Source organism: Penicillium odoratum, assembly GCF_028828045.1.
Source record: "Penicillium odoratum strain IBT 22623 chromosome Unknown utg000008l_segment0_segment0, whole genome shotgun sequence".
Taxonomy (NCBI): domain Eukaryota; kingdom Fungi; phylum Ascomycota; class Eurotiomycetes; order Eurotiales; family Aspergillaceae; genus Penicillium; species Penicillium odoratum.
In genome coordinates, this window is record NW_026643150.1 from 4,493,990 (window position 1) to 4,508,361 (window position 14,372).

The following is a 14,372-nucleotide window of genomic DNA, read 5'->3' on the forward strand; positions in this document are numbered from 1 at the left end:
TTCAGCTCTGGCGTTTAAAGCTGTCTCCAAGAGCAACGCCGACAAGACTCTGCGGTTCACCACCAAAGCTAGTTCCATTGGTAGGAGAGCTCGCACCGGAGCCAGCACCGGAGACAGGGGCGGAGATAGGACTTTGTGCGGCGTCACGATCTCGCTTCACACGGAAATAAGCCAGCTTCGCGAATCGGCTAAGATGAGACCAGAAATGTCGGCCAGCCGGGTGAGCTCCAATACGTTCGAGTAAGTCGTATGTCGCTTCGCGGACGACCTGGTCCGGATGGAAAAGGCCCATACTGAGGTAGAACAGGCCAGCCTGGTTCTCCGGAGCAACTGCCAGCAGTTGACAAATGCCAATATAGTCCTTCACGGCATGAGAGAGAGCCAGGTAGATGGCACCCGCCTCCGCATGAGATAGCTTCAAAGATCGTAGTCGGTCGTGGTGGTGATGCAGGTCAGGTCGCTGAATAGGGCGCGTAGGATAGTACATGGTCGCAATGTCTTGAATGTAAGAATAATATGATCGTGTGTTTCGCCAACCCTCAATCCGGGAAACAGACGCAGAAAGCTCACGTTGTTTGGCAAACTCGTCCGGCCAAACGTATCCGTGGCCCCGAAGGGATGATGGGTCCAAGGCATCCGTTTGCTGACCCGTAGGACTGTCAGGAGACAACTCCTCGTCAGGGCCGAGAACGTAGAGATTGGAGGCTCCATAGACTGCTTCCTCGAAAGCAGCAGCGACCCGGACAAACTTCATAATGTAGGCGCGCCATTTCGCCCGGATCGCATTTTCACCGTGGCGTTGGCTGATGCTGCGCAAGATATCCTCAATGAACAAATTGTCCCCAGTGGGATCCTGATTGGTACTCGAAGGCTGGCTAGGCAAGAGGGAACTCTGTTGTTGGAAGAACAGAAGCCCCTCTGTTACCGGGGCAGGCTCAACATGGCTGGAGATCTTCATTCGACCCGTCGGTAAGTCACACAACACATCCCACCATTCTGGGTGATTCGCAAAAGTCGGGTTAGTGACACCAGCAATAAAACCGGGAACATTGAGAAGATCATCGATTTTGGTGAGATCAGTATAAGGGAAGGCATGACGAGTGAATCCACGCAGTACACCGCCAGATGCAAGTGCACATGCCGCAAGGACTGCCTCGGCCACTTCCCCCGATGGGCGGTTGTGTCCCAGGAAGACCACCCTCTTCTGGGTGAGAATGGCATTGACAAGAACAATCACTGGATGGGTGAGTGGGCCACTGGTGGTCAAATGAGGGTGGATTGGGAAAGGTTGGGGAGAAGTAGCATGGGGCCCGGCGAAAGTTTGAATAAGCTTGACGAGGGAAAAGTCACCCACGGTCTCGGGCCAAATAACAGTGGGAATCTTGACAGGAATGGGTATGTCGTTATAGACCACCTTCGACTCAAACTCGTGGGTATCCCGTGGGAGAACGTATCGACTCAGTTTCTTGGGTGATGGGGGGACATCTTCATTTTCGGCCTCCTCTTCTTCCCGCTGGCGCACCATTTGTTCAAACTTTTCAATAAACATTTCCTTGGTATTGCTAGACTGTAAAATGTGACGTTCCAATAGGGTCATTTTGGGCATCAAAGAGAGGTCCATGGAGTTCACGGCATCGTAGAGGGTAGCGAGGGTCTCGGGATAGGGCGATTTGAAGTAGTCTTCAAGGGCGAGGAGAAGGAGCGGCTAGGATTGTGAGTTTGGAACTTCAATGTTGGTTTAGGGGCGCACCTTGTAAATATGCAGAAATGAATGCCTTGTACAAATTGCCATCGCCTTAACGACTGCACCTCTGTGTTGCTGTTAGTACTGCATGTTGACAAAGAGGAATAGACATACCTCCGAACTGTATTATCCTGCTTGGTATTCACTAAGTTCAGGACATACATCAGTGGTGGACCTTCTCCGCCCTCCTCATCGTCACTGCTGTCCCCCTCCGAATCCGAGTCTGGCTGATCTTGCAGATGGGCGGCTTCCTCGTTCGCATGATATTTAGATTTGCGCTTCTTCGTTTTCTTTCCGTCTTCTGTCTCTTCCTCTTCTTCACCGCTCGTATCTTTATGCAAGAAGAAAATCGTCCAGTCCTGACTTCGTACGTGCGTTTGGTCGGGGAGCATCAGCTCTGCCAACATGCTCTCGTCACCACTGATCGCTGCAGGATACTGGTGCTCCATGATCGGACCCCGATCAATATGGAAAGACGCCACTAGAATATACTCCACATGGCGCTCCGACGAGTCTAGTGGGTATTGTGACTTGCATCGGCGCTGCTTGTACCCCGCCGCATTCTCGGTCGATGTGCGTCGAAAGGACATCTGGGAGACGCTTGGCGAGCGGCCCAAAAAAGAAGGCGAGGGAGAAAGTCGAGGGAGGCCATTGTTCTTAGGATTGGAGGTAGAGAGGGAGTCATTTGACGGTCGATATGGCAGTGTCGAAGCCATCTTCGGAGGGGTAAATGATTGGGACAGGAGCTCCGGGCTAGGCGATAGGAATGAATGGCATGCCTGAATTGAGTAGGTCTGAATTGTGAGAAGAATATACACAAGTGATCGATCAAGGAGTTAAAAAAATTGTGTGTTGCAAGCCAATCACGCAGGCCCGAGCGACAGGTTTCAGGGGTCGATGCTCAGAAAATGGAGGATCTCCACAGCGGGGGCGATATGGCGATAACAGATGCATACGGTCGAATTGCATAGAGAGCTAAACAAGGAATTGGAATGGGAATTGAAATTAGGCGATGAGATTTGAGTAAGAGAATAGTTCCTGATCAATCTAATTCTATTAATCATGACTTAGATAGTTGAGAGGGAATACGACGTGAATCTCTTAGTACAGTAGATCTAAATCTGCCTTTTACCCGGGCCGACTATGTTGCCGGGGCATTGTTTACTTTCGTCACTCAAGATCTCCCGCACCAAACAGCTCATCTATCAACAATGGTATGGTTCAAAAACTTCTAGAATTGGATTTTTGCTAACATGAAACTCAGGCGAATAACCCAACATTCAAACCATCGCCTCTATCTTTTGGAGGGCAAAGGGCGTCACCCTTTCGGCGACCGTCCACACCTAACTCCCCGCCCTCCGCCTCAGGTCGTCCGGCCACACCAGGGAGTTCCCCGAGTCGGGGATACACCCCGATGGTATCACCAAGCAAGTTGAATCAGACATATACCGTGGAAGATAGAGATTCAGTTTCCCCACGGGCGGAACCTATCCCGCAACCAAAGTTTACTCGTGAACTTCCTCCTTCTCCTACAAAGGGAGCACGATCACCCGGCCATGCGTCGCCAATAATGAGCAGATCGAGTGGACTAGTTGCCGCAGGTACCGATGCATCCTCAAAATTACCACCAGCTCAGCTGAGGGAGATCCGGGAGGCATTTCAAGTTCTCGATCGAGACAACGATGGCCTGGTAAACAAAGATGACGTCGCCGATGTTTTAACAAACTTGGGTAAGTAGAGACCATGCAACCAAAAAAAGTACAGTACTCACTCCATGTTCTCAGGCCAAGATGCAAACCCTTCTACTCTGTCGCGATTTTTCCCCCCTGGCGCTGAACAACAGATCAACTTTGCGACATTTTTGAATACCTTATCTCAATTGATGTCACCAATGTCTTCGTCTCAGGAACTTCTCAGCGCCCTGGCAGCATTCGATGACGACGACAACGGTCAAATTGACGCGGCAGAACTACGTGACGCTTTGTTACATACAGCACCCGAGGATGGAGGGGCCCCATTGACGGAGCGACAGATTGATGAGGTTTTCAGTGGATTTACTGGACGGCGCGCATTTGGAGGGCGAGGCGCGAAAACAGGTGGAATGGGCTCGAGAGGCGAGGTCTTCCAGTACAATGACTTCGTCCGTAGTGTAGTTGGTGGCGAGAATGGGAATGGGCGACGAGAGGCAGGTACCACTCCAGTTTGAATGTATCATTTTTAAAGGGCGTTGGCGTTGGCGTTGTTGGTTTCTATACTTCGTGTTGTGCGGGCACTCTAGCCAAGCCCATACCGTGTTCATGAATCTATATCCGGAATCGATCGAATATGCATGTAACAATAAGAATAAGACTTAATGTCTCAGATCTAAGCAAATGCCTAGCTGATTGGTGTGACGCGTTGCCCCGATTTCCACGGCAGAAAATCATCTCCAGCCACCGCGGCAACTTGATTTCTCTTCCAGCCCGCTACAACCACCACTCGGTGCGTGTACTGCCGTCGAATGCAGTCGCAGACTCAAAATGGCCCATAGTCACGCTTCTTGGGCCTTTGATGGCCCCACCGAAGCTCCGCCATCACCGCGGACAATGCGCACGCTGCGAAAGATCCGATCGCATCAAGTCCTGACGACCTCCAACGCCCTGATTGCACAGACTCAGTCCCAGTCAGGGGTCCGTTCTATCGAGAATGGAACCGCTATAGCACCTGGCGCTACCATGCGACCGCCCACACATCGTCGAGCGCGATCGAATAGCGACGCAGCTAGTCGCATGGCAGCTCTGACTGCACCAGTTCCAACACGACGGCCACCACGCAAGACCGGATCAGGAATAGGGGTCAAGAGGTCGCCTTTAGAAAGCTTCTTACGCGATGGTCCACAGACTGGAAAGGGTTACGAAGGACTGCAGGAGTTGAAATTACTCATTCTAAAATGCAGGGTGGACGCAGATGGAGACGGCATGGTAAGATCATGTCCATTGTTCCAATTCTTTTCTAACGTCGTCAGTCACCTTATCGAATTTATTTATGGCTTGTTCTTCTCAAAATCCCTCCTGTCCCCACCGACGAATATCTCGCTTTCATCCACCGCGGCCGTTCCCCGGCCTATGCCAAAATCCGCAATGACACATTTCGCACATTAGCCACGGATCCTCTGTTCAAACGCCGTGTCACCGAAGCAAGCTTGATTCGACTGCTGAATGCTGTGGCATGGAAGCTGCACGATTCGAGGCCGAGACCGAAATCCAGACCTTCTTCCAGAAGACGCGAGATGGAGCTCCTAGTCAATACACCACCGAAGATCGAAGAGGAATCTGAACCAGGGTCGGCGCACAGTCCACCTATCAGTGAGCCTGCGATATACGTGCAAGGAATGAATGTTCTCTGTGCGCCTTTCCTCTATGCAGCCCGCAGTGAGGTTGAAGCATTTGCTCTGTTTCACTTCTTCGTGACCAAGGAATGCCCTGGCTATATTCGGGGTGCCATGGATGGAGTTCATCGGGGCCTCAGACTGGTTGATAGATGCCTAGAGATTGTAGAACCCAAGCTTGCTACTCACCTCTTTTCCAAGGGAATGTATGCAGAGCTTTACGCTTTTCCATCGGTCCTGACGCTTTGCGCTTGTACACCACCCCTTCCTGAGGTTCTTCACTTATGGGATTTCCTCTTCGCCTACGGGTCTCACTTGAACATTGTTTGCATCGTGGCTCAATTAGTCCGTATGCGAGATGCTCTTCTTGCAAGTGATAAGTGAGTACTACCATTGAAATTTAAGACCGATGCTAACAGTAGCAAGCCCGAACAAAATCCTTCGAAATCTTCCCCCTCTCAATGCAAAAGAAATCATCGGCCTTACGGTGCTCTTAGTGCAGAGAATTCCCTCAGATTTATATGCAGAAATGGTTAGCCATGCGAAATGATTACCGACTGTCTTACGCTGCATTGTTTGAACTTTGTGCTGTATTGTATTTTTGTGTGCTTTTATGATTCGGATGGCGCTGGGGTATTTGCTACTGTTTTCACGCTAAGCATGAGATACGACAATTGTATCACCACGACGTCTTAGGATATTCTTTAAATGAGATGATGATTCTACATGATCAATTTTTTACCTACGATATATCCAGTCCGGCCAGTATACCTCCTGAGGTATTTGAGGTGGAAACAGGATTTCCTCACAGCGTTTTTATTTATCTTCCTGTTAGTAAGGAGTATACTACAGAGCATATAGGTGCTATAATTTTGAAATAGAATGCTTGTTTAGCTCCAAGCAATGGCGAGAAAACCTCCATCATTCGACTGGTCCTCATTTCAACAGTCATTGAGGATACAGGAATCACCTGCAGCACTTGAGTGCTTCAAGCGCAGCATACTATAGGGGTATTCCTTGGTTGTTTGTCACAGGGTGGACCGGAGGTGCTTGAAAAGGTGATTACACCGTTAGAATCCCCCCAGGATCAAGTTCCGCAGATTATCTTTCAATAACTTGCGATGAGGCTGTAGAGCATCCGCTTCCAACATTACTGAGTGGGAGGTTGACGCAACCAAAGATGATTTTGGATTCAAGTCCAGGTATTAAGCACCAGTGATGTGCAACCTCCCATGAGAAAAACGATCAGCGCAGGACGGAGACAATATGGCCTTGAAGCTAGTCTTTCGTGCTCATGCAATCCATAATTAACTACATATGTAAAAGTTCCTAAACTAATAGGAAGCATAGAATAATCCAAGTTATAATCATGCACTCGATACAATAAATCGACATAATACATTACATCCATAACAACATCCATATAACCAATCACATGCACAAAAATTGAACCCTAGGTAGGCGCCGATGTCGACAAAATCTCTAATGACGAGCCCTGGCCGGATCCATCAACGACAAGCGGCTTACAAGGATCACCTGCACCTTGTCCAGACTTGCCACACTTAGACCCCATTCTCTTCGAGATCAGTTCCAGTAGATCCGGATCCGAACTCCCCAGAGATCCATCCCAGCTTCCACTTCGCTTGACAGTAGGCCGGGTATCCATCTTCACACTGATCTGCGAACCCATGAATGTCATGTTATTCAACATGGTAACGGCCCGCTTTGCCTGCTCGATGCTGCGCATAATCGCCGATCCCTGCGTCTGGGCTTCGTTCGAATTGACGTCCGATGTGACGGTCACATTGCACTGTTCCACTGTCCCGGCACCTTGGAGAAGACTCTCGAGGTCAAAGGCTGTGGTTGTGTTGTGGAGGTTTTGGATGTCCAATGCTCGTTGGGCGAGGTCGGTTGCTGGGGTAATGTCTGAGCTCCAGGATTTGCTGTACTCAGTTGACTCGGAGCATGGCTGGATCGGGGAGACAGGGTACATGGGGTACATGGGCATCATGTTCCAAGCTGGAGAGTCGAACATGGTGCAGTGCATCATTGGGGAAGGCGGGAAGCATTGCATTGGCTGGTGGGGTTCTGGCATCATGGGGACGAATTGAGGGGTCATTGGAATGGGGCCCATCATGTTTCCATAGTCACATGGGTATGTGTAGGTAGTACTAGGGGACTGGACGGATCTGGTACGTATTAGTTTCTCTCGTTAGAGGTTCGGGTGGAAGACTTACTCGGGCGAGATCGGCGATGGAGGCATAGCCATGCTGCCCGACCGAGGTGGAGTTGAATGACCAGACATGTAGTTCTGGATCATGGCCGGTGGACTTCTGGTAGGACCGGCGATGGGTTTCGTAGGAGCACTGGTGCGGGCTAGCGTAACAACCAAGCTCTGCCCTTCCCAGCCGTTGGTTGATAATCGGTCTGAAATGGTCAGTACAAGTACCGCAGAGAGTAAGGACTACATACGATAAGTCCGCCACGCCTCATCTTCATTCTTGACTATAATCTGTCCCAGTCCGGTAGGGAAGCCGTGGTTGTCATCGTATACCACGGCCTGTCGGATGTGCTGGGCGGTTTGGCGCACCAGGTCTTTCAGTTCTTGCCAACGGCAGTGCACGGGGATCTAAACAGATCCCGAGTTAGGATTTATCATCTGAAAGAAGTACAAAACTTACACCTTGAAGAAAAACGACAAATTCATCGTCCGAGCTGCGCGGTCTAGAACTGCGTCCTCTCTCTCGGCCAAGGAACGGCATTTTATGGTTGATTGATGAATTGCTGGCTCTAAGTAGACAGCCCGTAGCTGGGGACTGAGTGTGTCGAGGTTGTTGTTCCAAATTGTGGAGTTCGATTCCGATAGTTTGTTGCAAAACCGCCGAGTTCAACTTGTCCGACCAGGGTAGTTCAGTCGGGACTGGAACCAGGACAATGAGTTTGTAAAGTAGCTGCAAGCAACTACTTCAGTTAGCTTGGAGCATTGACAGGGATTGGTGACCAAGTCTGCCGAATGTCGACATCAAGCATACGAGACATTAAGCAAGGCGCTCAACTTACGAGATTTTGAGTCAATGCAGGTTAGCTATGCAAGAAAAATCACGAGCTAGAGGGGTGTGTTTATTATATGGGCAATAGGAGAGAAAAAGAAAGGTATTTAGATGTTTCACAAATCTTCGTGGATAACCAGAGCAGCAACTAGTGGATAAATTGGAGAAATGCTGGGACCGCGAGAGGCGAGACCCAGAAGCTGCAGTACAGCAGAGGGACCAGCAGATAGCATTAGCCAATGATAGGTAAGAGTTATGGGGAACTCCTGTTTGTGATGTTGAGATATGTCACTTCTGTCGCGTTGAAACCCCGAGCTCAGCTCCTCCCGGTCCGTCAAATGCAATAAATCATGCTTTCAGTGCCACCTTGGACTAGTTTCTCTCACAAAAAGCATGAGCCTCCACTTGTCACCTCTGCTTGCTTTTTCCATAGTCAGTCCATTATAGGTGGGTTGAATGACTAATTGTTGAACTTGCGAAGTGTCGCACACCCGTAGTGTGATGTGGAGTGCACGGAGCTCGCGAGATCTTCTTGCAGCGCTTAGCACGCCTCGGGTTACACCGCTAGATCTGATCAAAGATCAAGTTGCAAAGGTCCAAGTGGAGTTCGGAGCGGGCCATACCGTATCAATCACATTGACTTTCGAGGCTGCAGACCGAATCCATAGCCGTGCTGCCGTGCAGAATCACCTGTGGAGTTACTGTCAGCTCCGATCTGTTTATAGAAGGAAACAAAAGGTAGGATCGACGGAGATCCCGTAAGGTAACCTGAGCAATCAACAATGCAAGCCATCCCGTCAAGTGGAGAGTTTGGCCGATCAAACCAATATTAGTACCTGCAGGCAAATGATCGTGGCTGGCTGTGATGTGGTTAGTCAACGGATTAGAGCTCGGTCTAATATTGCTCAGCTTGAACTGCCGGAGCCTGATAAACCGAGAATCCCCGTCACACTGCATATCCTTTCTTCCTCGGTGAGATGGCGTAATTTGGGTGTGGACCCGACTTAATCGACTTCTGCCGATCCGATCTGAATCCTGAACCTGATGAGCCCGTAGGGCAAAGGGTTAAGTAGACTGTGTGACTTGCAAGTATATTGATTCCCAGTTTTCAAATTGTTGTCAAACTTTCAGGAATGATGTGGTCAGAATGTTGAACACGCGACCGTAGGGTTGGATTGTAGAGTCACATTCGGACTTGAAAAGAACTAGTCCATTATTGATTACTTACTGTTCTGACTTGACTGGATTTATGATAACTGGGATATTCGTTTGAAAATCACATCTGTATATTCCTAGACATTCCGTGTTCTAGTCTAGTCAAATGTTCATCAAATATCAAATGTTCAAATGATTGCTCAGAAACAACATGCAAGATGGCTTCATATATGATACAGCAATGCAGTTTGTTACTCCTTCCTCTTGCGTCTTTCCTCCCAGGTCCATAAGGTATGGTGCGTGGTCGATTTGATCGTGTGATAGGTATATCAGGATGGAACTGAGTATTTAATCGGGAAATAAATCCACATGCGACCGAGTGTGAGAGGGAATGGCTGTGTTCCGCACAGACCCTTCTTAGGAGGGTCAGCCGGTCGGCGAGTCGGCGAGAGTCGTAGGGTTTGTCGAAGCGACCGTGAGATGTTTTCATAGCATAGTCCAAGGGACAGTTGGTTGTATTGGTGAGATTGGATTCATGTCAAGTTCGTACATGTTCACGTTGTGCTCATCGGACAAAGCCGACCTTGGAGGCACATCGATTACAGTAGTAGGAGTTCATGCCGAACTGCACGGCACCGCTAGACTGAGTCCCCACACTGAGAGATTGTTGACAGCGGGAGCAGCGGACAATGTCGAGGGTAAGAGGACTGGGAACGCCAGTTGGCGTAATAGTAAGAGGAGCGTCCATTTCAGTGTGTATGAAGAGATTTAGGTGAAAAGTTGGAGGCCTGGGAGAAAGGGGTTTTTATGTTTATCTCATACTCCGTACTTCCCGTACATGGGCCCCAGTAGGTTAATCCCGGCAAAAGCCCCCAAATACCACTAGAGCAGCCACTGCCATAATGCTGTGTGTATTGAAAATCCGGTTTTGAGAGTGTCATGATCGTAACTAGTAGAATGATCACAAGTCATGTCGTTGTCGTCAGCTTATCTTATGATCTAAGATCCCTGGATCCCTGCTTATCTGGCTCTACTGTTTGGTTCCCCCAGACTTTGGGGCTGTTATTCCGTAATAAATTACGGGGATTACGATCACTTTCTTCACCCGACTTTTGCCTTGATCCCATCCTAGCTGCACGGTGTTGTCATGGCGGAGATAGCGCATGGTGCCCAACTGGGGACACAACACCTTGTCCATCATCTAGCGAATTGAGAGGAGATGAGGGGCAACTAGTCTATCGTTAGAGTGTGTTCATCCCGTGGAAATTTGTAGATCATCGCCGTATCGGGTAAAAACCAAAGACCTCGATTCAGTAGTCGACGTCATCTAGTAACGATACTGTATTTCACGTATTTAACGTATTTGTTTGTTTTCGATACAGATCTTATCAATAGTCTTTGTTGTGCTTTGGTTAAAATCAGTTGACCTTGGCCTTAGCTGTAATATACAAGTATATTATGAACATTTGATATTTCAATATTGGTATTTGGTATTTGTTAATTAAATCTGCTATCACTGTGCAGTATGTACATCTTATGATTTAATGTGATTGATACCGTCGATCCACCGGTTGATTCCGCTTTTTGGGATCGACGCGACCCGGACTTTCTTCGCTAAAGCATCTCGACTCTTTGGGCATGTAACACGCAATGTGGCTGTAACCCACCATGCCCATTCCTACCCGTTCGGCCTCCTTGCGAGAGCCCCAGGTCAATACCCGGTTTCAAAACCCCGCTCCATTCCAATGGCTAAAGTGTCGCAGTCCTCCATTGCTCGCCTCGGCGGGTCAAAGGCTCCCGCCCGGAGCACACCTTCGCTGGCCGAGGGGAATAATGTTACTTCCAATCGGGCTCGAACGCTTCTGCCTCAACGCAGTCATCCCATGCGTGACGATGCGACTCGACTCCCACCGCCTGCACGGCGAGACACATCACCCAAGAGACTGATAAGTGAAGGGAAGGCTTCATCCACGACGACTGGGGCCACACCTGCCCGTCGTCAGAGTCTCATACGCCCTGGTACCCTGAAGGTATCTTCCACCCGCAGCAATGTAGCACCAACAAAGACAGCGCCCACCTTCACGCCGCCATCCCCGCGCAAACCGATGCGCTCGCCAACACAGCCCTCCGCCCGACCTCCTTCCCCGAAGAAGGAGATGCCACCGCTCTCTCGTCCAACACGATCATCCTCACTAAGACAACCAGTGAGGACTGACACATTACCGGCGAAAGGCCATTTACGGCACCGGAGTCAGATGATCCCTCCAAACACAAAGCCAATCCCAGACGCTCAGAAACCCCGTGCTGGCTTTTCAACCTATCAGCAACAAAATTCTCCGAAGAAACCGACAAAACCTCCCACCCCTACTCCCGGAGATACAACATCGAATGGTCTCGTTCCGACATCCTGGCCGGATATTGCAGCTTTGCAAACCGAGTTGCTTCAGTTGAGCTTATTTCATTCCGGTGCCCTGGAGGGACATGCAGAATGGAAAGCGGAGTCGGAATCACAATTACGGACAAAATATGAGGCCGTCGCGGATCAATACCGATCTACGCAGAGAGATGAGAAGATGCGCCAATCCAAGCTCAATGTGCAAGCTCTGGGTTTCTGGCTACAGAATTGTCGTGACCACGGCCAGCGTGACTTTGCGGATCAGATCCAAATTCTGTCTCAAGTTTTGCAGGAGGTGACAGATACCACTGTTGCATCTGGACGATACGCTCGCGTCGTAGCGACGTTTGAGGACTGGTTTGATCGCGCAGAAAAGATCCGGGGCCGTCGAGAGACGTCTAGAGCCCTCGATGGGATTGATTTCATCGACCCATTGGACCGGGCTTGGAAAGACGAAGTTCAGGGCCTGCAGTCTAAGCTGGAGCTTTTTGCACGACAGCTTCAGACGCTGGATATCCTAGGCTTTGGGGAGGTTGAGCGCTTGGAGCAGTCGGCTCTTACTCGAGTGGCTCAGAGTCTTGTGGAATTGATCCAGGTCATGATGCAAGAAGTCCGCGCTATGCGAACTGTTGAAGTTGAGATCGTTCGTTCTGAACGGGAGACTGTGGGTCGACTCGCGACCCAGTTAACCACGATTCGGACTGAGATGAGATCACGGGTTGGTATTTGGAACGCTTAGTGTAAGCTGTACGAGTTGATAAGGTTGAATACCTATTGATATAATGTAATATGTAATGATACATGAATCTCCCAGGACATTGATCGCTCCGATACTGGATACATGTGGAATCTTCCTTTTAGGCTGCTCTCATCAATTGATATGTCTTTTTTACATCCTGGGAGGAAGGTCACACAGAGGCGAGTAGATTGAACCTTGGAAGCTGAACCTTGGAAGCGGGATGCTAGAATTATCTATGCTGAAGCACACAAACGTCTCGCTTGACGCGAGGCAATTGTTTCAACAACGATTAGAAGGAGAAGAGAATGTTCACTCAATATTGACACAGATAATCAGGCCATATTTGGGAAAGGATTCCATCCTCCTTCGACCATCTCCACCGCTCGCTTTGTAGCTTCATCGAGATTTTCCTTGGGCAATCCAAGGACCTCGTTAGCCACACTGAGTGTAGAAGCAAAGTCACTCTTATCATTGTCCACTCTAAACACACCCCCATAGAGCATCTTGGGATATCCTAGGAACTCTCCTTTTGCGAATGCCTCGGAACCATTCTGGATACGTTGCAAGACCGGCTCATATGTGATAGCCCAGTCATTGTCCGTTGTTCCAAGCACTCGATTCAGACTATCCAAGATATCGCGCTGCGAAACCTGGAAGCTGTAGATGCGCAGATCGGTGAACTCCTTTACGCTGCTCTCTGGCAGACTGAGAAATGAGGCAAGGGCACGGCCACACTGATCCCACGTGCTGACGGTGATGGTACGCTTGCCATCGTCGAAGAATGTGACTTTGCGATCCTTGATCGTGAAGCCGAACCACTGTTCACCACATGCCACACTCCACTCATACCAAAATCCACAAGAAAGAGTGATCGGTGATGAAACACCGTTCTTGGAGTCCTCTACTCTTTTAAGGACCGCTTTCCCGTGGACGTCGTTGGTATGCGAGTCCATTGGATACCCGTAGGAGTTGGGCATGATATAGGCGACGCCGGCCTTTCCAGCAGCGGTGGTGATTTTTGCGTGCAGATCATCAGGCGCACGAACACTAAGGGTGATTGCGAGGAATTGCTGGCCTTTGAGGGCGTTTATGATCGAGTCTTCGTCGTCGTAGTTGACCTTGACAGCGTGGACCCCTTCAGGAAGTGAGCCATTGCTTTCCTCTCGTACGAGACAAGTGACTTTGTGAGTGCCGGTCGCTACGAGAGCCTTGGCGAAGGCACCCCCAATGCGACCGCTGGCCTGTACTAAGTTAATATGATTGGAGTAACTATGAGAAAGTGTTCACTTACACCAACGATTGCAACGTTCTTGATGGGTTGGGTGGACATGGTGAAGTTGATCAGTATATACTGTAGTACGAAGAATAGAAGTGAATGCTGAATTTGATACCATCGCTGGGAATTATGTCTTCATTTATACCTTGGATATCGGAGATGGACTTTACATTCTTGTTGCGGCGAACGGAGCTAAGGCCCGGAGATATGACAGAATACGAACGGGGGTTAGCGCGAACCATGGGATTGGCAAGATTGATATACGCTAACCTCCTTTCGTATTCAAATAAGTATAAACAGGTTAAACATTTAAAGAATCAGATTAACTGCGTAATGGGAGGTCTGAGAGAGGATATGAGGTCCCTGAGTGGACTCTGGGCCAGAAAAACTAGCGTATATTTTGATAGTAAGGTCGAAGGAGGTCAAAGTGGGCTCCGACTTGGAAAATCAACGTTTCCCGAGCAATGTTTGACCCATTGCCAGGAGGGATACAGTCAGCGTTGAGTTTGCTGCAATTATACCTCGCATGGAAGCCTGTAAATGCTCGGCTGAATCGACTTGGGACAACCAACACTGCTTGATGATCTGTCCGCATGGAATAGCAGAAACATCGTTGATGTCCATTCTAATTGAAAGGTACTTTCAC

General features: G+C 49.3%; 7 protein-coding genes across 7 annotated transcripts; 3 read left to right on the forward strand and 4 right to left on the reverse strand.

Moving 5' to 3' along the window:
- Position 1: 1 nt before the first annotated feature.
- Positions 2-2,460, reverse strand: N7520_011917 (AFI1/MesA family protein; the record flags this gene model as incomplete). Its single annotated transcript, XM_057145850.1, has 3 exons — positions 2-1,705; positions 1,751-1,811; positions 1,859-2,460. 3 exons carry the CDS (start codon positions 2,458-2,460, stop codon positions 2-4), a joined length of 2,367 nt encoding a protein of 788 aa, XP_056991604.1.
- A 495-nt stretch (positions 2,461-2,955) lies between these two features.
- Positions 2,956-3,950, forward strand: N7520_011918 (uncharacterized protein; the record flags this gene model as incomplete). The annotated part of the gene is made up of 3 exons (XM_057145851.1): positions 2,956-2,958; positions 3,009-3,474; positions 3,529-3,950. The coding sequence occupies 3 exons, from the start codon at positions 2,956-2,958 to the stop codon at positions 3,948-3,950; spliced, it is 891 nt and encodes a 296-aa protein (XP_056991605.1).
- A 313-nt stretch (positions 3,951-4,263) lies between these two features.
- On the forward strand, positions 4,264-5,661 carry N7520_011919 (TBC domain-containing protein; the record flags this gene model as incomplete). The annotated part of the gene is made up of 3 exons (XM_057145852.1): positions 4,264-4,704; positions 4,749-5,491; positions 5,538-5,661. The coding sequence occupies 3 exons, from the start codon at positions 4,264-4,266 to the stop codon at positions 5,659-5,661; spliced, it is 1,308 nt and encodes a 435-aa protein (XP_056991606.1).
- Positions 5,662-6,564: 903 nt separating this feature from the next.
- On the reverse strand, positions 6,565-7,873 carry N7520_011920 (Nucleotide-binding alpha-beta plait; the record flags this gene model as incomplete). Its single annotated transcript, XM_057145853.1, has 4 exons — positions 6,565-7,300; positions 7,349-7,538; positions 7,584-7,740; positions 7,793-7,873. 4 exons carry the CDS (start codon positions 7,871-7,873, stop codon positions 6,565-6,567), a joined length of 1,164 nt encoding a protein of 387 aa, XP_056991607.1.
- Positions 7,874-9,881: 2,008 nt separating this feature from the next.
- Positions 9,882-10,064, reverse strand: N7520_011921 (uncharacterized protein; the record flags this gene model as incomplete). Its single annotated transcript, XM_057145854.1, has 1 exon — positions 9,882-10,064. The coding sequence occupies one exon, from the start codon at positions 10,062-10,064 to the stop codon at positions 9,882-9,884; it is 183 nt and encodes a 60-aa protein (XP_056991608.1).
- Positions 10,065-11,061: 997 nt separating this feature from the next.
- Positions 11,062-12,450, forward strand: N7520_011922 (uncharacterized protein; the record flags this gene model as incomplete). The annotated part of the gene is made up of 1 exon (XM_057145855.1): positions 11,062-12,450. The coding sequence occupies one exon, from the start codon at positions 11,062-11,064 to the stop codon at positions 12,448-12,450; it is 1,389 nt and encodes a 462-aa protein (XP_056991609.1).
- Positions 12,451-12,782: 332 nt separating this feature from the next.
- On the reverse strand, positions 12,783-13,780 carry N7520_011923 (uncharacterized protein; the record flags this gene model as incomplete). Its single annotated transcript, XM_057145856.1, has 2 exons — positions 12,783-13,691; positions 13,742-13,780. The coding sequence occupies 2 exons, from the start codon at positions 13,778-13,780 to the stop codon at positions 12,783-12,785; spliced, it is 948 nt and encodes a 315-aa protein (XP_056991610.1).
- Between the last annotated feature and the right edge of the window lie 592 nt (positions 13,781-14,372).